We start from the raw sequence: 23,595 nt of genomic DNA, 5'->3' as shown, positions 1-23,595 counted from the left end.
TGTTCAATTCTGCCTATAAAAGCCCTTAAAAAACATCCAAACACCTCCATTGATGTTTTATATACATGATGTAAGCATATATGTAATGTAGTAACATGTAGATTCATAATAACATTTGATATTTATGTATTTTGATCATTTTAAGCATACACGGTGCATTAATTTCAAAAATGCATCACACCGTTTGCTTTTTATTTTCTTCACTGATTATTACTCACTGCAGACTTTATGAGAGCCAACAAACATAATAAAACATCACTTACTGTGCAATGTCTGCTGTCATTAGGATGCCGACTGCTAGGATGTTCATACATTCCCATTTAGATGAAAATGTCTCATAATCCTTGTGAAGAAACAGGGGGGGAAACAAGCGCTTTTCATGTCGTCCTCGCCAGTTTCAGGTCCTAAATAGCTGTCAACGGCGTGGCGCAGTGGAAGAGTGGCCGTGCGCGACCCGAGGGTCCCTGGTTCAATCCCTACCTAGTACCAACCTCGTCATGTCCGTTGTGTCCTGAGCAAGACACTTCACCCTTGCTCCTGATGGGTGCTGGTTAGCGCCTTGCATGGCAGCTCCCTCCATCAGTGTGTGAATGTGTGTGTGAATGGGTAAATGTGGAAGTAGTGTCAAAGCGCTTTGAGTACCTTGAAGGTAGAAAAGCGCTATACAAGTACAACCCATTTATCATTTATTTAACGTGTCCCAACTTGTTGGATTATATCACCACCCACCTTCTGTAAAGGTGTGAGTATGATATATAATAAACTTACAGGGAGCAAGGAAGCAAAAAAGCAGCAGACCACTCAATGATGTGAACATAGGCACAAACGGAAGTGATTACGTCGCCGCTATATATAGTTCCTCTGCGTTAGCGCTTTTATTAACAATATCACTATGGATGGATGAAAGGACTAATACTTGGTTAATATTCCATCCATCCATCCATTTTGTACCGCTTGTCCCTCTCGGGGTCGCGGGGGTGCTGTAGCCTATCCCAGCTGCACTCGGGCGGAAGGCGGGGTACACCCTGGACAAGTCGCCATATTCATATTCAAGTCACGAAATGTAAATGGAGTATTGTTGGCCCTTTTAAAATAATTATTTATTGTATTTTATGGGCGAAATAGTGGAGCTGCCATTGGCTCCGCTGTAAGTGGACTATTTAAATCAATATTTAATAATTATATTTAATATTTAATATTTAGAATGCATTCAAAAAAATCTGTCCGTCATCGTGTCTTTCATAATGATTGTGAACGACAGGCAAAATTCCAAAAAAAAGTACAGTTCCTCTTTAAATTTAGCCCATGACCCAGTAAGTTGACTGACGCAGAAAGGTTTGTTACGCTACTGACTTGGCTACTTTAAGTAATATGCAACTATAATTATTTGATACTTAATTTTATGGAAAAATATCATGTTTTAGACTGCAATATTGTTTAATTAAGGTAGTTCTTAATGTGGCGGGCCCTACCTGGGAGGACGCGTGTGACCCCGGGGAACAAGCATTTTCAGTATCATGCTCCAAACCAGGCTTCGAAAAGCTGTGCACTACTACAAACGTGCTGATTGTTGCCATTATTATTGACTTCATCATTTTGATAAAAAAAAAATCAATCAGCACAAAAAGTTGTATTAATTTTAGTTTTTTAGGTTTAAGTGGTTCATGTATTCTGCTCCTGAGTTCATGTTGATGATCAATCTTAATTAGGATGGATGGATTTTTTTTTTTTTTTAACTTTCAGTATCAAATGGCTAAAGTCGGTCAAAAAATGTTTATAGTTTAAATAAGTTGCATTTTTTTATTTCTTGCAAATTGATGCACTTTAAATCTTTTTTATTACAAAAACAATGTTAATAAAATTATTCTTTGTTGTAAGTTGACCTATAGTTCCTTTTTTCTTTTCTCTGATGTTAAAAAAGCAGAGGTGTACTTATAACAATTTTACAGACAAATGATAATTTTTATAGTGGTGGGGGTTGCATGAAATGTTTTTTCTCCCTGGGGGGCTCAACAGTTAATTGAGAAGCACTGAATTAAGTATGTATGTCTAGCTTGCGTGCTATTATGTGTTTAGCTTTTGGGTACAGTAGCTGCAGTATAGGCTACCATGTGCACCTTTTGTAAATCACTTCACTAAAATACAAGAAAAGAACAACCTTAGGCCCTTTTCCACCGCAGGAACTTTTTCAGGAACGTTCCCACTTATCCGGGTGAATAAAGTTCCCCCTGTGTTTCCACCAAAGACTACCCAGGGAGATTTAGTTCTTCAGGAACCTTCCGGAGTTTCTCCGAGCTAGGTGGCACATTGAAACTTTGTGCTGACTTTGTGCTGACTTTGTGCTGACATCACTTTCTACAGTGTGTTGTACGAGCATGGTCATCATGGTCATGTGACTGCCAGGCTCCGTTTAATTGGTGAAATGGAGTCAAACATCACTAGTGTTTACATTGGATTGGTGAAACGGAGTCATGTGACCGTGCCAGCTGGAAAAAGTATTTCTAAAAAACCAAAAGATTACATCTTTGCAAGCAGTAATCAACAGAGGTGGGACCAAGTCATTGTTTTGCAAGTCACAAGTAAGTCTCAAGTCTTTGCCCTCAAGTCCGAGTCAAGTCCCGAGTCAAGACAGGCAAGCCCCGAGTCAAGTCCAAAGTCAAGACTGGAAAGTCTCAAGTCAAGTCCTAAGTCCTGCATTTTGAGTTTCGAGTCCTTTCAAGTCCTTTTAACCACAGACTAATATATTAACACAGATTGTGTATGCTTTTCAAACGCTGTATTTATTTATTAAAACAAGTGCATTTTAAATTGCAGGAAAGAAAATTGTGCTGACATTGCACTTTATAATAGCATTATTAACCAGTCATTTTAAACATTAACTCATTCCTTTACAGAACAAACACATTGAAAAATAAAGTGCAAATGTACTTATTTGTACAAAAGTGTTAACATTGAAAAAACATGACATATACGTGAACATAACAAAAAAGTTGTACTTTTTATATGTCAGGGCCCTATGCTGCATTGCATTTGCAAAAGACCAAATTAGCCAAGAGTCTGTCAGTCATTTGTGCACGATGGGGGCGTAGTATGATGCCACCATGGCTGAAAACTCGCTCCACTGGAGCACTGGAGGCAGGCACTGCCAAGATTCTCATGGCCACTCGTAACAGTGAAGGAAGAGTCTTCATGTTCAATGCCCAGAACAAAAGGGGGGAGAGAGTTGTTTTGGGTTGGTGCACTACTTGTAAGTGTATCTTGTGTTTTTTATGTTGATTTAATTAAAAAAAGAAGGAAAAAAAAATGATTTCTTGTGCGGCCCGATACCAATCGATCCACGGACCAGTACCGGGCCGCGGCCCGGTGGTTGGGGACCACTGAGGTAAACAACCAACAGTATGTCAGAAAGCTAGCTAAAACGGTACACATTCATAATATAGTATACATTTTAACTGACCTTTATTTTACTATTTTTGTCTTTTTTTAGGTGGCTAAAATACGCGGTGCTGCTGACCGCCGTCTAACGTTACGTGTGATATATTGACTAACGTAACCCTGCTTAAAAAAAATCACTGAACAAAAAGTATGAATAAGGTAGTGAACTGCAACAGATTCCCGTGTTTGCAATAACGTTATAACGTTAGCAGTGAGTTTACAGCCTCACTGATTTAACTACACAGCAAATAAAAGTCATGTTACTTAGCCAATAAACGTTATCTTACATTCAAAACTTACCGTTCTTTGTGCAACTTCAAATGCCGGACGAAGTTGGAAGTTGTTGCCTCTCCATCAGTAATTTTCGAACCGCATGTGTTGCATACTGCAAACCGTTTTGTGTTGACCACCTCGTAATTTTTATACCCAAACAAAATAATTTTAGGTATCATTTTTTGTTCACTGGCGTGTGGTTTGGACATGTCTTCTTCGTTGGTTGTCCTGCAATTTGATTGGATGAATGCTGTGTGATGAAAACAAAGTAGATCTAATTTGATTGGCTGTTGTACTGAGAGCCCACCAGCTGACACACGCAACGCTGATAGACAAGTACACAATGAAAAATACGGAGCGCTCCCGAATAACTTTTTCATCTTTGGGTTTTGGGGAAAGTAGCAAGTCATGTCAAGTCAGGTCAATTCAAAAGGCTCAAGTCCAAGTGAAGTCACAAGTCATTGATGTTAAAGTCTAAGTCGAGTTGCAAGTCTTTTTACATTTTGTCAAGTCGAGTCTAAAGTCATCAAATTCATGACTCGAGTCTGACTCGAGTCCAAGTCATGTGACTCGAGTCCACACCTCTGGTAATCAATAGATTAAAACGGTGTAGCTCGGTCAGTAGAGCGGCCGTGCCAGCAACATAAGGGTTCCTGGTTCGATCCCCAGCTTCTGCCATCCTAGTCATGTCCGTCGTGTCCTTGAGCAAGACACTTCACCCTTGCTACCGATGGGTCGTGGTTAGGGCCTTGCATGGCAGCACCCACCATCAGTGTGTGAATGTGTGTGTGAATGGGTGAATGTGGAAGTAGCGTCAAAGCGCTTTGAGTACCTTGAAGGTAGAAAAGCGCTATACAAGTATAACCCATTACAAATAAATGATTTAAGGGAATGTAGCGGTCGGAATGAAACTCAATGTAACGGCGTAAAAGTATTGTTTATTATTCACTAATACACTAAAAACTACTCTGGCTAATAAATGTAGCGTGTTAACACCCACCTCTGGCCAACAGACATGTTGATTTATTGCAGCGATTGGCCATGAGTTTGTCTTTGTTTGGGACGTCAAAACTTATTTATATACAAAGATTGAAAGTTGTCACTTTGATTTTTTTCAACACACTAAAAACCAAAACCAATGTGAGTTCAGATATGTTATTAGTGTGATTCAGGACCTTGCCCTACTGCCTCGAGACATCTATTTGGACTTAGACGCATTTAAGTCCCATCTAAAAACTCATTTGTATACTCTAGCCTTTAAATACACCCCCTTTTAGACCAGTTGATCTGCTGTCTCTTTTCTGCTTCATGGAGGGGTGGGGGGCACAGATTCGGTGACCACAGGTGAGCCGCTAGCTGTCCAAAGTCGGGACCCAGGGTGGACCACTCATCTGTGCATCAGTTGGGGACGTCTGTGAGCTGCTGACCTGTCTCCAGTCAAGCTGATCTCCTGCTGGCCCCACTACGGACTGGACTCTCACACTTTTATGCTAGATCCACTCGACGTCCATTGCACCGGTCGCCCGGGGGGGACATCTGCAGTCCCCTCCAAGGTTTATCATTGTAATCCCATTGGGTTGAGTTTTTCCTTGCCCTGATGTGGGATCTGATGTCGTTGTGGCTTGTGCAGCCCTTTAGACACTTGTGATTTAGGGCTATATAAATAAACTTTGATTGATTGATTGATTGAATGACTTAAATGACCAATTACAGTTTCCCCCCGTGTACCAACGCTGCACCAGTCCTACCTTTGGCAGCGACGCCCTGGAGCCGGAGCTCTGCGTCGTCATGGTGAGCACGGTGGTGATGCCCAGCCCTACTCGGGCTGGTGCTGCGTCCATGTTGATCCAGAAGGACACCCAGGAAAGGATGACCGTCAGCAGGCTGGGAATGTACATCTGGATTAAGTAGTAGCCCATCTGGCGCTCCAGGTAGAATTTCACCTCAATGCAGGTGAATTTACCTAAGCGCAGGGGGAGATACAGGCACCGGCTAACAGGTTCATTAGAAGTAGACTGACAGGTGCGTCACCATGTTGGATGCTGGTGTACCTGTGTTGTAGTGCTTGGTGCAGTAGCCCAGGCCTTTCTCCTCCTTCAGCACAAACTGAGGCAGCACCAGGTCATCAGCCACCTGCACGGCGCCCACGTCCAGCCATTCGAAGATGAGGTCGTTCATGGTGTAGCCAACTGGAGTCAAAAGAAACGATTAGTTTACACACCTGGGCGACAAATTGCTTTTGAATGAGAGTCGCTCACAGCTTTCCAGCTGCATGATGCATGTCTGGCTGTCCATGGGGAAGTTTTTGAGATCCATGGGACAGGAGAGGGTCAACGTCAGCCTGGAAGACATATGATTATTATACATGGCAGGCTCTGCGTAAAACATCCAATTATTTTATTATTTTTAATGTATTTTACAGGGCAGTTTGATCAAACACGACGTCTGTAGTTTTAGTTACAAGTTTTATCTTATTTTGTTTATATATATTTTCTATTTATTGATTAATTTATTTATTTTGTATTTACAATCTTTATATCACCTGTTGAAATGAGGAAACCATCATAAATAGTTTATTAATGGGCTACCAATGATACTATGAACCCAGGAAATCAGTATATAGTTATTTTTAAATGTATTTATGTGTTTGTTAGTGAAATATTATTTACGTTACTCTTATTAAATTATTATTTTAAATAATTTTAATATTATGATTTTTTTTAAAGTTATTATTAAGTGTATATAAATATTTAAGAAGACAGTTTATTAAGGCCTTACAAAGGTATATACCCATTTAATAACATTACCAACTTAATGGTAAAAATGAATATATGGACAGTATATAGTCTGCATAAATGGCTGGTACCCCACTACTGTTTTATTTGTTTTTAATATGAAACACCACCGGATTTTACTTCTACATTTTCAATGCTCTCATTTTTCTTATAATCTACATCCGTGTATCTCCGTATTATCACGCTACACACACTGCTTTAGTGCCACTTAAATGGCTTGAATGTATTTAGCCTACAGTTATTGTTTACTAGGAACATGTTCACGGCTTTAGCCAATTACAGCTCAGCTGAACTCAAGTGAAAAAAAAAAATCATGCAAGCGGGATATTTGTCTAATTGTTGGTAAATGTGGAATGATAGTCATGTACATGCCATGTTATCATCCTCTGGACACTTCATTAAGTACACTTGAACAATCTGATGTGATTCGATGCAAAAGCTGTAACAAAAGTTGAGCCTTTAAAAATGTTTTTTGAGTTTTGATTGACATTGTCAGAGAGATGTTCATTTAATGATATGTTGACTTTGGGTCTGCTTTCTATGTGCATGCTTTCCTAATGCATTGTTAACATATTTTACATGAGAAGACCCTCACATCAGTAGCACCAAAACAATTGTTCAAAGAGCAACAGGTGGATACACAAGTTAATTATGTACATTGTGCCACAGTGAAACACAAGCTTATTGATATTCAAAGCCACCATATACTATATATCAGTGACAGAGCTGGAAGAGGCTAGGAATATACTTGAGGTAAAATTTCATATGAAGCTGAAATTATTTTATTAAAAATGTTGCATATGCATATTCATGCAAAACGGGGGCCCACACTGATTGCGGTATCCTCCACAAAGCACAAGATTTCCGTATAGGGAGGAACGGCCCTGATGTTGAATAGTACTGTGGTACCCCAACTTAAGCATGTTTTGAGATAAAAGCTATCTCTCAGCTGATTGTTATGCTTTACGTTACAGGACAAAAATGAGTTATTGTCAAAACTTGGTCCTTGGGTTTTGTTTTTCCAGAAGGCAACGGAAAGTTGGCTCGGGCGAGACGGGAATGTAAGTACATGATTGTTTATTACTATCAAAAAAGTACAAACGAAAAGCGCGCACAGTGGCGGAGAACAAACTATGAAACCAAAAGACTATAGCATTAATAAACAAAAACTTACTTGGCTTGGACTAAAGTAGCAGCATGAAAGATGCACATGAAAACAAGTGTCAGGAATGTGCAGAGCATAAATGTGGGATGTCGCCAGAAAGACAAACTCAAAACAATGAACTTAAATACTACAGACATGATTAGTGAAAACAGGTGCGTGACGTGACAGGTGAAAACTAATGGTTGCTATGGTGACAAAACAAACAAAAGGGCACAAAAAGTCCAAAAACAAAACTGAACATGACTAAAACAAAACATGATCACAGACATGACAGTTATAAACATCTCCGCCATTAGTTGGAGTAGCAAATGTTACTGTAAGATCAGACCAAAACACCTTGGGCCTCATGTAACTGGAATTGCGTGGATTTCCTACTAAAAATGGACGTACGTTCAAATCCAGAAAACTACGGATGCTAGTAAAAAATTCAGATGTATTCTTTTTACGTCGCAATCAGCTTGAAATTTACCGCAGTCGTGTGAGTGACTTGTCACACCCAGACCCTGCCCAGGAGGCGCCCCATTATTAATACGCAAATCAAATTGAAAAAAGCCATGTGGCTGAGTGCTGCACGCTCTGACCAATCAGGACTCAGTAGAAGGTGCTTCTTTCTCATGTTTTTTTTAGAGGAGTGAGATTGAAAGCCAGCCGCCATTGCTGTGTCTCCGAGAACTGAACTGAAATGAAAAAGAAATGGTCAGGAAAGAAGAAGATAAGGCCAAAAAGACGAGTGGACCGGAAATGTAGTGCTGCATCACGTTCGAAAAGATAGTCGCTGCAATGATATGTAAAACTTTAGCAGAGGTGGCTCACTGTGATTACCCCCAATATACATATCATTTGTGTAACTTACAACATAATGTGAAAAAGAGCATACGCCAGGATTTTGTGCATACGCAAGTTTGTTACATGAGGGCCCTGGTCTTACCTGCTAGCATTAACTTGCAGCTACAGATGGACATAACTTTGTTTTCCAACCACGGGAAGGAAGAACGTGAGTGTGAAGGACAGTGCTGACAAGAAAAAGTGGATGTAGCCAACTTGGTGAAGCAGAATGAGTCCAACGCCAGACAAAAATTTTAAAATAATATATAAACGGTGGACATTTGTCCATGAAAGTTTGGAGTAGCTGCTGGTGCTGTGTTTGATGAATAAGCAGCTGGAAGAAAATATTGTAGAAGTCCACTTTCCAAGGTAAATGCTGTACTTTATTACTTCATGAAGCTACTGTTATTAGTTGTACCTCCTATTGTATTGTTTGGATACAATATTTATTATCTAGAAGCTAGTTTTTCTTTTCAAAAGGCATGTTGCATGTGGGGGGATAGCACCAATTAAATTGATTTCAGTTCATTTCCAGGGAAGATGTTAATTTGACATACAAGTGTTTTGAGTTAAGAGCTCTGTCACAGAACCAATTAAGCTCGTAAGTTGAGGTACTAGTGTACTAGCTCTTAAAAATCATGAAATATTCTGGTCCCGGTCCATCAAAAGCTATTGACTGAACTTACGTGTACCTAATGTTATATGTTATGATTGACAGGTTACTTCTGTGACAGTGTTGCCAGATGGGAAATGATGGCGGTCACGTGTCAAAAATGAACATTTCTAAAGGAGTCTTACTCACGTTTTTTTCGCCATTCACAGGGGGTTTTGGTATGTAACCCCCGCCAATACATTTACTGTGTATGATAATGTATTCTTTTTATTTTTTACATAAAATTATTACGCGTTTCACCTGATGCTGTAGAGAACATTTCCATTTTGGAATATTCTGAGCAGTTTGTTGTCTGTGGTGACTTCATGGAAGTTTGCTCCCTTTTCATTGGCAAAGAATAAGTCGGGCTTCCAAATGGAGTCCAACATGGAGGGGTCCAGGTCGAGCGAGTCGTCAGGGTACTCCTTGTTAGCCAGTCGAGGGTCGTTCCACTGCTGCCGCAGAAATACATTCAGCCGGTAGTCCTGCAATCATTAACATACGCCAGAGTTACAGAATTTAAAGACCTACAGAGAGTATTGTTTTTGTAATATAAGAGTGAGGTGAAAGTCTCCCTAGGGGAAATGCAGCAGCTTGACAAAAATTTAGACACAAAATAAATAAAAATAATTATATACATATATATATATATATATATATATATATATATATATACATATATATATATATACACATACAGTACAGGCCAAAAGTTTGGATACACCTTCTCATTTCAATGCGTTTTCTTTATTTTCATGACTATTCACATTATAGATTGTCACTGAAGGCATCAAAACTATGACACCTGTGAAGTGAAAACCCTTTCTCTTGAAGATCATCGAGAGGATGCCAAGAGTGTGCAAAGCAGTCATCAGAGCAAATGGTGGCTATTTTGAAGAAACTAGAATATAAAACATGTTTTCAGTTATTTCATCTTTTTTTGTTAAGTACATAACTCCACATGTGTTCATTCATAGTTCTGATGCCTTCGGTGACAATCTACACTGTAAATAGTCATGAAAATAAAGAAAACACATTGAATGAGAAGGTGTCTCCAAACTTTTGGCCTGTATTGTATATATATATATTTTTCAAACTTGCAAAGCAAACTTTCAAGGAAACATGAATTGTTTTTTAGTTCCTTCAGCGAGAGCGTAAACAAACCCTGCAGTGAGCTGAAAACTCTACAAAATCTGATCCAGAAAAATCTGTTTTTCGGTGAGGAGGGGACACGTCTGCTATAATATTCTCTCTGGGGAAAAAACTCACTGTTCCATGCTTTGAAAGGCTCTCCCTTTGAATATTGGCTGGGTTAGAAGCAAGTTCTCAAAAAGTGTGCGGAACAAAAATACTGACACTTACAGACCGTAAACTGCACTTTCAATTATATCAATCAATCAAAGTTTACTTATATAGCCCTTAATCACAAATGTCTCAAAGGGCTGCACAAGCCACAAAGACATCCTCGGCTCAGATCCCACATCAGGGCAAGAAAAACTCAACCCAATAGGAACAATGAGAAATCTTTGAAGGGACCGCAGATGTGACCAGTGCAATGGATGCTGAGTGGATACAGTTAATAATGTGATGAATATTTGATGAGATCCCCTCATAGGTATTTTAGAAAATACATGTACATGAGTCTCACTGTCTCAAAATGTAAATAAATAAAAACATAAGACACCCTTCACAAAGTGTTCAGACCTCATTAATAAAGGCATTAACCTTTTTTTTTTTTTTTTTTTTTTTTTTGGCGACGGTTTAAAGCCTGGTGAGGAAATTATACTTGACACTTTCCAGTTTATAGATAGTGTTTGTAGTTCAAAATGATTCATGAATTCTTATCTGTAAGTTTAAGGAAACTCCTTTTTTGAAGAAGGTGTTTAAAAATCAATTTGCATTACCAGTAAATAAAATGTATAATTACATGAAAAAACTAACTGTAAAATACTTTTTATTTTATTTTCAAAATGTCCTGCACATTAATCTGATTGTCTATTAAATACATATGTTAATGCATTTGTTATTACTTGGCCCTACTACATCATACCTAAAGATCAATTTCTTTAAAAAATAAATAAATAAAATAAGAATAAAGAATTACAATTCATAAATGTAGTAGTGCCCCTGGGTTTTCACTCAGTCTTGTTGCCATAACACATTAGGGAGTAATATGTTATGGGAACAGGACTGAGTGAAAACCTGAACAAATAGGAATATTCCACAGGTCTACAGCAGTGGTTGTCAAACTTTTTCACCAAGCACCACCTCAGAAAACACTTGACTATCTAAGTAGCACCATAACAACCAACATTAAAATACAGTACCGTAGTAGGCCTAAGTATTCATTAAAAAACAAAGCAGAGGTTTTATTTAACAAGTACATTTAATATTTTGGCTGGTTCTTTTTGTTTTTGGTAACTGATGATTTATTGTTTTCCTATGAAATATCAAATGAAAATGAAACCGTCATTTAGATGTAGTTATTGCTTTTCAATAAGTTTATTTTTTTAAAGAACAATTTCCCTTCAGTATCAATAAAGTTTGTTGTTGTCTAAGTTTTGTTTTTCAATTACATTTGATGTCTCTCAAAATAAAATTCAAATAAACCTTTAGTTTTTTTATTTCTATTCATGAAAAGAAAATTCAATGACCAAAGCATACACTGACCGAAACAGCTCCTAGTATAACGTAATGCACAACTGCAAACTACAACCACAATAATCATTTTGACAATATCACTCAAAAAAACACCAACTGTTCTTGTTCTGCACCTGGGGATATGATATAAAAGAAATCTTTGAAGTCATCCATCCAGAAAATTCACAAACATCAACAATGACACTACATATACAGTACATGTTTACAGACTCCTTTGGCGTACCACTAGATGAAGCCCGCGTACCACTAGACCACAGTTTGAGAGTCCCTGGTCTACAGGAAATTGCGGTTTTCAGATCCCCAGCAGGCCATAATTTTTCAACTATACACAGTCCTGTTTTCTTATTTCCCTAAAAAAATGTTGAATCCCTGTACTGTAATGGGGTTAATGTCAATAAAGATAGATAGATAGATAGATAGATAGATAGATAGATAGATAGATAGATAGATAGATAGATAGATAGATAGATACATAGATAGATGGATAGATAGATAGTACTTTATTGATTCCTTCAGGAGAGTTCCCTCAGGAAAATTTAATGCTATGAGGCCATATTCATATGCATTTGCTAATGCTATGCTAAGAACTCATTCCTGTTACTAAAATTAGTATTCTTCAGTTTAGGAACCTTGTACAAAAAAAATAAGTTGCCTTAAATGGGCCAACACATAATGAGAGTACGGTAGTTCAGATTTATTTTGAGCAGGGTTAATACAACCATGTTTTTTTGGTAACAAGTAATTTAACAAGGTACTATTTCCAAATCAGTGATAAGATTACATTTACTTGTCCAAAGCCACTGTGCATTACTATTTAAACAGTGTGCAGCAGCAGTTATGGGTCTAACTAAAGCATTTGACACAATTAATGTCAACAATATTTTAATCAAAAAATTAGAATGTATGGCATCAAAGGGTCGATCTTAAACTGGATTAGAAGAACAATACGTGAAGCTAAACGAACACACGTCTACATCGCTAAATATATCCTGTGGCGTACCCCAGGGCTCAATACCGGGACCAAAATTGTTCAATGTTTGTATTAATGTCATTAGTAAAAAATACAAAACAATTAAAGTTAGTATTTTTCGCGGACAATACAACAGTGTTTTGTTCAGGAGAGAACACACAGAGGCTAATACAAATAATGTTTATGGCACCTTTTTGACCTTGGGGCCCAACTTTTCCACGACAGAGCGCCCACTCAAATATTAACACTGAATTAGTAATCTTACTCTTGATTTTAATCGTATTCAATAAATACATGTCCAATGATATGAAACCATGTGTTAATCACAATGATTATTATTTATTCAACACAGAGGTCAGACTGATTAGAAAAATAACTACTAATCAAATATACAGCATAAGAAGGGACTCATGAATAACGAACGAAAAATTAATGTATGCTGTGCTAAAATAAATAAACTAAATTAAGGATGAATATGCAAACTGTCAACGAAATAAAAGTGCAGATGAAAATGCAGTTTTACCACTTTAGTCATCATTTTTGCGCTTAAGAAACTTCTCAATGACTCGCTCCAGACTTCTTTGATATTGTCATTACTGCCACAAGTGGAGGAAAAGTGTATTACAATGTAGTACTGCTGTGGCCCATACAGACCAGAGCTGAATTATTTTTGTCGGCCCTCAAGAGGCCGATGCTCCCGGCTCAACAATGGTTTACATTACAATTATTATAAAAACGTTTAGACAAAACATGTTTTGATGAAGACATGGAGTGTAAAATTACTGTTGAGTTGAAATCATTTGCTGTCAGTTCAAAAATCCCATCGCAGCAAGCAACACGAGCATAAAAAACAATTCAGGGAAGAAGAAGAGCATTTTCTAGCTGAAAATACAGCCATTATTTGGACCTTTTGTCAGCAAAAGATAAGAATATTTGGGTTGTTGTATACTCTGTGCTGGCAACAAAATGTACCTAATAAAGTAACTTGTAATTCAACTTAGCTACTTAAAAAAAAAAGTAATCAGTAAAGTAACTAACTTACTTTTTGAATGAGTAATCAGATCAAGACGAATTTGGAGAGAGTTACGACTGATTCAGTGTCTTTTTAATAATGAGTGGATGTTAAGTAAGTATACGTATAGAAATATTAATGAGGATGATGATGGAGATAAACATTTTCTTTTTCAGAATGACGTCTTCCTGTTGTATATATAAATATTGTCCCGCATGTTTGACTTGTATTGACATTGCAAAGAGGAAATGTGCATCATAGTCTCGGGGATTGGTTGAAAAAGAGGAAGAACTAAAAACACGAGAGTGATAGATGCACTTATTAATTATAATCAATTCATAAGCAACACATAATGGTATTTTTAGTTTAATAAAATCTTCACTTTTTATCACAAAAAAATAATAATAATTAAGTAAATATTTTGCTTTACCAGATTAAAAAAAGAATAGACACTTGACATTGTTCTACACTGTGTCAGAGAACTATTGATTCATGTTATTATTCATGTTAAAATTAGAAACACAATGGTGCAATAAAAATATAGATATTTCTTACTGAAAATGAACATTTCACCCCTGCACATTAAAGGTTAAGCTGTGATTGCACAATATTGGTAGTACTGATAAGACATTAAACATACATAGGAAGCTGTGATTATTACAATTTTATATTGAATTGTATAATATAGTTTACATTTTCATATTTTACCTACATTTTTATTGTTCTTCTTCTTTGTATAATACTGTCATTTCTTGCAAATGGTCATTCCAATTACAATGTTAAAATACACGAGAAATACATGTTTATTGCATTTGAAAGGATATACATGCATTATTATTATGTATTATCGTTACATCAATGCTTAGTTTGGTCTCATTAAAATAATGGCAATAATATTGTTTATCGGCAATAATTCGTAGGGCAATATATCGTCAAGCAAAATTTGTTATCGGCACAGGCCTAGATATAATCCACCAGCATCGTCAAGGAGCTGAAGAGAGAGCAGCAGACAGAGGGAGAAGGGAGTCATGTGCACGTGTGTCTACCTGCTTGACACTCAGCATCAAGGGTTGGAATTGGGGGTTAAATCACCAAAAATGATTTCCGGGCACGGCCCCCGCTGCTGCTCACTGCTCCCCTCACCTCACCTCCCAGGGGGTGATCAAGGGTGATGGGTCAAATGCAGAGAATAATTTCGCCACACCTACTGTGTGTGTGACAATCATGGGTACTTTAACTTTAACTTAACCTTAAAAGACACACTCCTGAGAGGAAATACATCTGCTCTGGCAGATTTTTTCCAGAAAAGTCTGGCCTCATCATAATTTAAACTTGCTGTGGTACAAAACCGGCTTCATCAATTATTCCATACTTGTGATTGCCATTAATGTAGTCCTCGCAAATAGTATATATATATTTTTTTAACTGCAAAGTCATTCCTCCCTTCTTTCCATGCTTGTCTGTTGAGTTTTTGGGATGCATATTAAGTTAGCAAAATGGACAAAACTTCTCAAAAGGCGAAAAAACACAGTAGAGGCCATACTTGCCAACCCTCCCGGATTTTCCGGGAGACTCCCGAAATTCAGCGCCTCTCCCGAAAATCTCCCAAAATTCAGGCGGAGCTGGAGGCCACGCCCCCTCCAGCTCCATGCGGACCTGAGTGACGTGTCGACAGCCTGTTTTCACGTCCGCTTTCCCACAATATAAACAGCGTGCCTGCCCAATGACGTTATAACTGTAGAATGATCGAGGGCTCGTTCTTGGTTTCTTATGTGGGTTTATTGTTAGGCAGTTTCATTAACGTCCTCTCAGCGCGGTAACAACACACAACAACAGCAGTCACGTTTTTTGTCTACCGTAAAGCAGTTTGTCTGCCGTAAACAGCAATGTTGTGACACTCTTAAACAGGACAATACTGCCATCTACTGGACATGCATATGTGACAATAACATCTAGGGCTTTTAGAGAGTGCAGTGCACAACTGCGCACACAACAAGGAGACGAAGCAGAAGAACGAGGAAGATACAGCCGTGGCGACGCCGACGACGAGTAAGATGAAGAAATACGCTTGTAAGTTCCAAGCCGCAGCTGCGATTGGACCTGGATAGCCTCCGGGAAGAAGTAGTGGACTACCAAGTGCTTGGCAGTGAAGATCTTCCTCAAGAAGCAAAAATTGATGCTAGGGAGAGATGGAAGATTCCAGATTCTAGTGCATTTGATGAAAGCACTTTTGTGCGTTCCACACAGCAATACATCATCAGAGAGGGTGTTCAGCATGGTTAGAAAAATAGTGACAGAGAATAGAACAAGGATGGACAATTCAACCCTTAACTCAACAATGAGTACGGTAGATGAGTGTTATGTGTGTGTATATGTGTAAATAAATGAACACTGAAACTCAAGTATTTATTTTATTTATATATATATATATATATATATATATATATATATAAAACAAAATAAATATATATATATATATATATATATAACAAAATAAATAAATATATATATATATATATATAGCTAGAATTCACTGAAAGTCAAATATTTCTTATATATATATATATATATATATATATATATATATATATATATATATATATATATATATATATATATATATATATATATATATATATATATATGAAATACTTGACTTGGTGAATTCTAACTGTAAATATACTCCTCCCCTCTTAGCCCCACCCCCACCTCCCACTTCCCGAAATCGGAGGTCTCAAGGTTGGCAAGTATGGTAGAGGCACACACGCTGAGGCACTGAGAAGTGACAAGTAGTATAGTGGGCAGCAAGTGACATGGAGGGCTCCTCCTACACAACAATGCTGTGCCCTGCTTTTTGCCTGCAGACGCAACACAAAATGAATGACTGAACGAAGCATTCGTACACAGAGACATCATGGTTTCTACACAGAGGCTAAAAGTTTGTAAATCGAAAAGTTTGCAAATAGAGGGATTCGGAAATCGAGGCTCTGCTGTATATACTATAGTATTGTTTTTTTTTTTACAATATTTATTATTTAAAAGTTTGTTTTTCTTTTTAAAAGGCATGCTACACGTTAAAGTTCTGCTGTAGCACCAATTAGAGAGATTTCTATGTAATTTAATGGGAGATGTTGATTTGACATACAGGTGTTTTGAGCTCCGTCACAGAACCAAATAGGCTAGTAAGTTGAAATACTTTGTGAAATCATTTTTTTTAATACATTTTGTGCACTGTACACATTGAGTTGAACCCATCTTTGTATGATTCTCGCACATTTTCAAGAAGGATGACGATGATGACATACCATGGTGGTTTCAGTGATGGAGCCAAAGCTGTTGATGAAGATGTTGCAGGTGACGTTGACAGGAGGACCTGAGAGAAGCACAAGGTATATTTCATAAAAAGATAAATAAATAATTATCCGGAATAACCCGTCATTTCCAGTGCACTAGTTCAGCCCATCCACCGACCCCTAAACTTTGAATTTTTCATATCCTGGGAGGCCATGATTTATTGATTCTACTTGAGTTACATTAGTGCATTTATAGATCATCAGCTGGGATTTCCCCCCCAGCATGCACTAACGATGTAGCGGAGAGAGTTATCAAATATGATATGAAATATATATGAAATTCAACCCCGGAGACTTGTATGGGGTAAAGCATGTCAAAGAGAATCTGCTGGCTTCATTCACAGCTCCAGATCCCGACTGGACTTAAATGGGCCTGTGGGGTAACAAGTCAGGCGCTGCTGCACGTTTTAAATTAAAAGGATCTGAAGGAAGTGTAAAAATATCAAGACTTGAGGATGTGGGTCAGTGGAGAAACTGTGACAAACACACACGACGAGGCTTGAATGTGTGAGATGTCAGCCTGCAGCATCTCTGCTCCCCTTTGACCCATCTGGAAGGGATTTGTGCTCCTTCAACGCCCACGTCGTCGGGCAAATTGAGCAGCAAAGCGTCATCACACCTGTCACAACAGAGAGGCGCCTCCCACAGCAACATTGGCTTATACCTTTGAAGTTGGGTCTGATGCGAGCGTCATATCCTGATGTGCGACCCATCAGCTTGTCCAGGAAGTCAGATGGGGAAGGAGGTCTGGATGCACCGCCGGGTAACTTCATCTCCTTACAGACGACTGACCTGCCGGGCAACAACTGCAACAACTTATATTTGGAATATTGCGTGCGTATTCTCTTTTAAACACAATACAGTCAACACATCAAAAAGGAGTTCATTTACAGCGGTGCCTTAGTTTTTCTTAGTACTGCCGTGCTTCGCCACATCGCGCTTCAAATCTTGCAGCTTCACCACATTGCAAGGTTTTTTAGGCATATTCTACAACATTTTTGCCCTAAATTCAACATTTTCAAGCATACAAATGGCTAAATAACCTACAAATATCAATACTACAGTATTATTGACCGTTAGAAGAGACCATACCAATCAGAGTGCTCTGTTCGGTATCATGAGTACTGATTGGCTCAGCCTCAGGCAGCATTACATATTGATTAAAATAGTGTAAAGGTGACTAAAGGGTGTTATTTGGTGTCATTAGGGCTCTCGTAGTGTTGAAAAAATTATTTAGAAATAGGTTTTTTACCATCTAGTTCAGGGGTGTCAAACTCATTTTAGATCGGGGGCCACATGTAGAAAAATCTACTCCCTAGTGGGTCGGACTGGTAAAATCACGGCACGATAACTTAAAAATAAAGACAGGTTCAGATTATTTTCTTGGTTTAAAAATAGAACAAGCACATTTTGAAATTGTACAAATCATAATGTTGTTGGTGGTTGTTGTTTTTTTACAATTGCCTGTTGGAGTTAATAGTATATATACTTTGTCGTTAATTACATTTTCTGAATAAATTATGTGATAATATCCATCAGTCAACTCATTGGTGTTCATTTTCAATCTCTCAAGATAAAAAAATTATATCAAAATCATATTACAGTTTGTTATTTATGTAATTTGATCATTTTCATCGACTGATGTACTAACATCATGTGGTTTATTTTGTAATTATGTAGCATCATCTACAAAGATACAAAGAATTGCTATTGTGACATCCAGTGGACACATTTAGAACAGCTGTTTCCTTCATTCAAATATTTCAGGTTAACTTTTATACTTAGCAACCTCATCCCGCGGGTCGGACAAAACCTGTTCGCGGGCCTGATCTGGCCCTCGGGTCGTACGTTTGACATCCCTGCTCTAGTTCAATGATTCTCAAACTGGTGTTCCATCCAGTGGTTCACCAAAGAATCAATTCATTAAAGTACAGTGTTTTAATTTCCTATATTTAAACACTGTGTTACTGTTCAAACTGTGTGTAATGTTACAGTGGCCAAACAATAAAATATACTTGTTGAATAAAACTTTTAGCCTGTTTTTAATAAATACTTAGGCCTATTATGCTACTGTATTTTAATGTTGGTCATTATGGTGGTACTCGGAGAGCCAAGTGTTTTCTGAGGTGATACTTGGTGAAAAAAGTTTGAGAGCCACTGATCTAGTAAAAAAAAAAAAAAAAAGGTATTATACATTTTCTACGGTAATGTCTGGAACAAATAAATGGGGTTGAACAAGGAATTATTGTAATCCATTCCAAAAAGACAGAATCATGAAAATCGAGTAATTTTCATAAATAGTTTTACATGCATAAAGCAATGTGAAATAAATATAAATGATGGATGAAATGACTAAAAAAATATTTAACATCACTTTTGCCTTCATTGAAGACTATTGTTGGGGATGAATGAAGAGTGAGGAACAACGTTCGCACACGTTCTTTAGTTCAATAGTGTTCCTCGCCTTCTTTATCAGAGTGCACTTGCAAATTTTTGGGGCCCCATGGTGGCTTATTTTGCAGTCCTACTTAATAAAAAGCAAATAGACTATTTAAAACGCAAGTGGAATCTTTGTTTAGACCAGTGGTTTCAAACCCGCATCCTGAAGGCCAATTTATTTGTGGTCTGCAGGCCCTTTTTTGTGTAACTTTACTGGGGGCCAAATCTGGCCCACCACATCGTTTCAAGGGGCCCGCAAAAGCCTGGAAATAATGTGCATCAATAAAGTATACAAAATGTCATTGTTCTTTACATTTTGACAGAAAATGTTTACTGCATGTAATTGTATGTCTTCTAAACTTTAATATTATCTGATAATGGGGGAAAAAAAGATACACATGTAAAAAAAACATGTCTTTGTTAAAATAAGTGCTTAGGTATCTGCATGTCACCTTTACTTTTTTCAAAGAAAATTAGCCATCAATTTGTACATAAACAATATAATAAAATGCATAGGTATTAGGCAGTAATTATACATTAATATTCATATATATTCACTGTCACCCTTAGGGGGGGGGCTTAAAATATTCTTAAGCCCCCCTTAATAATTTGGTGTAATTTTTTATTTTTACTTTTTACAAAAAAATGCAGAAAATTCAATATAAATATGCAGGAATATGAGTTGAAATAAATAACATAACCTGTAATTATTAACTAGGATTATAAATCATTTGAAGAAGGGGGGGGGGGGTTTAATTCAGATAATTAGTCGTTCACATTACAACAAAAATGTGTCCAGACTCAAATGTGAATGCAAACTGACCCAAAAATACAGACATGGTGTCATGACATCGCACGCCCTGCAGTGTTTACTGAAGTAAACTCGGAAGTAGACATGCTTCAATTCTAGTAGTCACACTACTGGCACATTTGTGGCGATCTCAAGGATTCTGTGCAATCAAAGTCAACATTTTCTAAACCGCGGAGAAGATTATGAAAGAAGATGTCTCCCGCAGTATGGGGGAGATTTGCCTCAAAGGCTGCTCAGAAGAGTGTGTTGGCGATCAGTGGTGGAACATTGATTGACCTGAGTTCCTAAAACATTATTTTCGTCTGTTTCTGCTAATTTGTCAACTATTTTGTATTCGTCTATTTTGGTGAATAATGAGGATGCTTATGATACAGCTTTGCAGTATAGGTGTGCTACTTAAAACCTAATTGATGTAGTTTAACATATATATATATATATATATGTATATATATATATATATATATATATATATATTATTTTAGAGTAGTGTTTTGGGAGCTCTGAAGACTGGATGCACTGACAGACTCATAGTTAAAAAGGTGGAGTTCTATGGGTGTTTTTTATCTTCACTTTTATTGTTTTCACCATAAATGGCAGGTTATTGGGATATATATATATCACCCAACCCTACTGGCCAGGTGTGGCCTGTGGGTCTTGAATTTGACACTTTTGGTCTAAATGCCTTAAATTGCCATTTCAGTAATAACAGGAAACTAACAATATTGCAATTCAACCATTTCGCTTTCTTCAGTATTTGCTGTGTAATTCTAATACAGTAACAACAAGATGTAAGAAAAAAAATCTTGCAAGTGCAAACATTCTGACTCAGAGGTTAGCACAGACAACATATCGTTGGGTGGACCTCCAGCCCCTGCTTTCCAGGCAAGAAAGTTTCTTTCTACCAGAACCTCCTCTGTTTTCAGGTCAACTCTGTAGTGCTGTGCAAGTTTGTTTACACTGCAATCATCTGTGCAACGTTTCCCTGTTTGCAAGTTGTCTGCTAGCTTTCCCATGCAACAACACTGCTCTTATGTGTTTGGGCCATCTCATGATTACTTATGACGACTAAAGCTTTCTTACACTTCCACTTTCAACCATTTAGATGTACTCAGTGGCTGTTGTGTAATTCTAATACAGTGCCAAAAAGCTGTGAGCGAAAAGATCTTGCAAGTGCAACATTTTTTGCGCGAGAGCATCCCAGGAACCTCCTGGGGGCTAAGCCCCCCCCCATGTTCTTCAGACCTAGTGACGCCCCTGGTCACATCAAGTGTCATGTCCCTTTGAGGGCGGCCACAATTGTGACGTGGCCCTCAATGAAAGAGAGTTTGACACCGACAGTAAATACAATAACGGTGAAAAATTACAGCACAAAAAGGTGAGCTTGTTGCTTGTTGTTTTGCCCAGCACATTGGGCAAAACAACAAGCAACTTCCTGTAAGCAAAGTAAAGTATTTTACATTCATGATGATTCTGGGCCACTAATAGCTGTAAGTAAAAGTAGTTAACACATCTAGTCACGTGGTTAAAAAGTGATCCTGAAGTGAATACTTTACGCGACCCAGCCTCAACCAGACTCTACCTCCAGTGGCCACCACGTAAATTGAGTTTGAGACCCCTGGTTTAGATAGTCAATTCTGCTGAAAACGTAGCGGTTTCCCCAAAACCACAGTTGGCAACACTTGTCATAAACTGAACCATGCAAAAAGTGTTGCGAACAAAAACTGAGGCACCAACAAATCACCTCAAAGGGCATTTTTGTTTTTTACACTATAGGGGTTCAAAGAGCAGCTCTGTATGACATTTTTTGTTAATCCACAGCAATATGAAAAAATACAATTAATTAAAATTTTACAGCAAAAAAAATAAAGAGCTATGAAAAGAGAAACAGCTCATTTGTTGCCCCCAATAACACACAGCTTCCTCATTAAATGTATATATGTTTTTGGGGGGCTTTTACAGTAATACATAAAAAAAAGGTGAGTAGGTGTTAAGAGTTAGGAGACCCCTGTTTTGTACATATACGGTAATAAACATATGCATGCATGCAGAAACCCCATTCTATATCAATTGCAGTCATGTTTTAAACATGCACATCAAAACATGCCAAAAGCTCACATGTTACTGTACCTGCCTTGCAAAAAAAACACACAAGGAGCACATAGTAAACACAAAATGTTCAGTTGCATCCTAGAAAACAAAAATATTCCACTACCGGAGAGGGAAAAATAACTGAAAAGAGAGAAAGAAAAAAAAAATGCCGTTGCTGGGAACTTGTTGGCTCCTCCAGTCAAGACTGTCAACTGAACTCAGCACATCCTCCCTCCTTCTCAGCAGGTGTAAACTAGAGAAGCTGCTGCTGCTGCTGTATAATTCAAAATCCCAGGGAACTTTTTTTCCCCCCACCCTCTCCGCTTGTGTTTGTGAAGATGACTTCAAGCTTTATCTCTTTTTTATGGCTATATGCATGCTCACGGAAGGACTGCAAGAATATTTAAAGACACAGTAACCTTTTTATTAGGCGCGCAGACACTTTTGCAGAACTAACCAGTTGTACGGTATATCATCTAAAATGTTCAAATAATAAACTTGAGCCAATGATCACAATTTTAACAGCCATCGATACAACAGTACCTTGTTTTGACGATATATATATATACATCTCTTAAAAACAATGGGTGGGGGTAAAAATCTCACTATTGGCATTGGTGGACGTCAGTATTTTCCATCTTCAGCAAATACGTCCAATGTTTCCGACTCACTGGGTGCGTCTTCCAATCCGCAGAAAATGAATGTAAATATAAAATGTGGATGCGCATGTTTGTTTTCTCCATCCAGAAATTTCATCCACAAGATCATGTAAAATTAATATGAAAGGAAGAGGCGGCTTGTTATCGCTGCACGTCTGCCTCACTTGGCTACTGCAGCCTTTAGTGTCAAATAGAGGAAGAAATGTGTGTGACGAGCAAACATGGATGTATTACTAATAACGCGAAAGTCATGAAAGAGGGGGCTGGGGGCACTCTGCTTCTGCATGCTTGAGCATTTTGACCTCCAGACAAAAAAAAGTAGGCCAAGCTTGGTTTTAATGTTGGACATACTTAGTCTCACTTGATCAACATGCTCATTTGACTAATTGTTTCTGAACTAGACCTGTGGTTCTGGCCTGCATCCACATTTATCGCCCTGAACGTGCGCGCACACAAA

General features: G+C 37.9%; 1 protein-coding gene across 2 annotated transcripts in view; it reads right to left on the bottom strand.

The window, feature by feature from the left end:
* glra4b (glycine receptor, alpha 4b) overlaps positions 1–23,491 on the bottom strand; it is a 29,174-nt gene extending 5,683 nt beyond the window's left edge. For both annotated transcript variants that reach the window (XM_061962115.2, XM_061962116.2), the window contains exons 1-7: positions 22,519–23,491; positions 17,806–17,933; positions 17,094–17,161; positions 9,407–9,630; positions 5,967–6,049; positions 5,760–5,897; positions 5,457–5,671 (exon numbers count right to left, since the gene is read on the bottom strand). In XM_061962115.2, coding sequence (XP_061818099.1) covers positions 5,457–5,671; positions 5,760–5,897; positions 5,967–6,049; positions 9,407–9,630; positions 17,094–17,161; positions 17,806–17,933; positions 22,519–22,577 — 915 coding nt within the window. In that variant the 5' untranslated portion in view covers positions 22,578–23,491. The remainder of the gene's footprint in view (positions 1–5,456; positions 5,672–5,759; positions 5,898–5,966; positions 6,050–9,406; positions 9,631–17,093; positions 17,162–17,805; positions 17,934–22,518) is intronic.
* Positions 23,492–23,595: the final 104 nt, after the last annotated feature.

Source organism: Nerophis lumbriciformis, linkage group LG09 (assembly GCF_033978685.3).
Source record: "Nerophis lumbriciformis linkage group LG09, RoL_Nlum_v2.1, whole genome shotgun sequence".
NCBI classification, from domain to species: Eukaryota; Metazoa; Chordata; class Actinopteri; order Syngnathiformes; family Syngnathidae; genus Nerophis; species Nerophis lumbriciformis.
The sequence above is the reverse complement of the archived record's forward strand: the minus strand, read 5'-3'. Positions and strand labels throughout refer to the sequence as shown.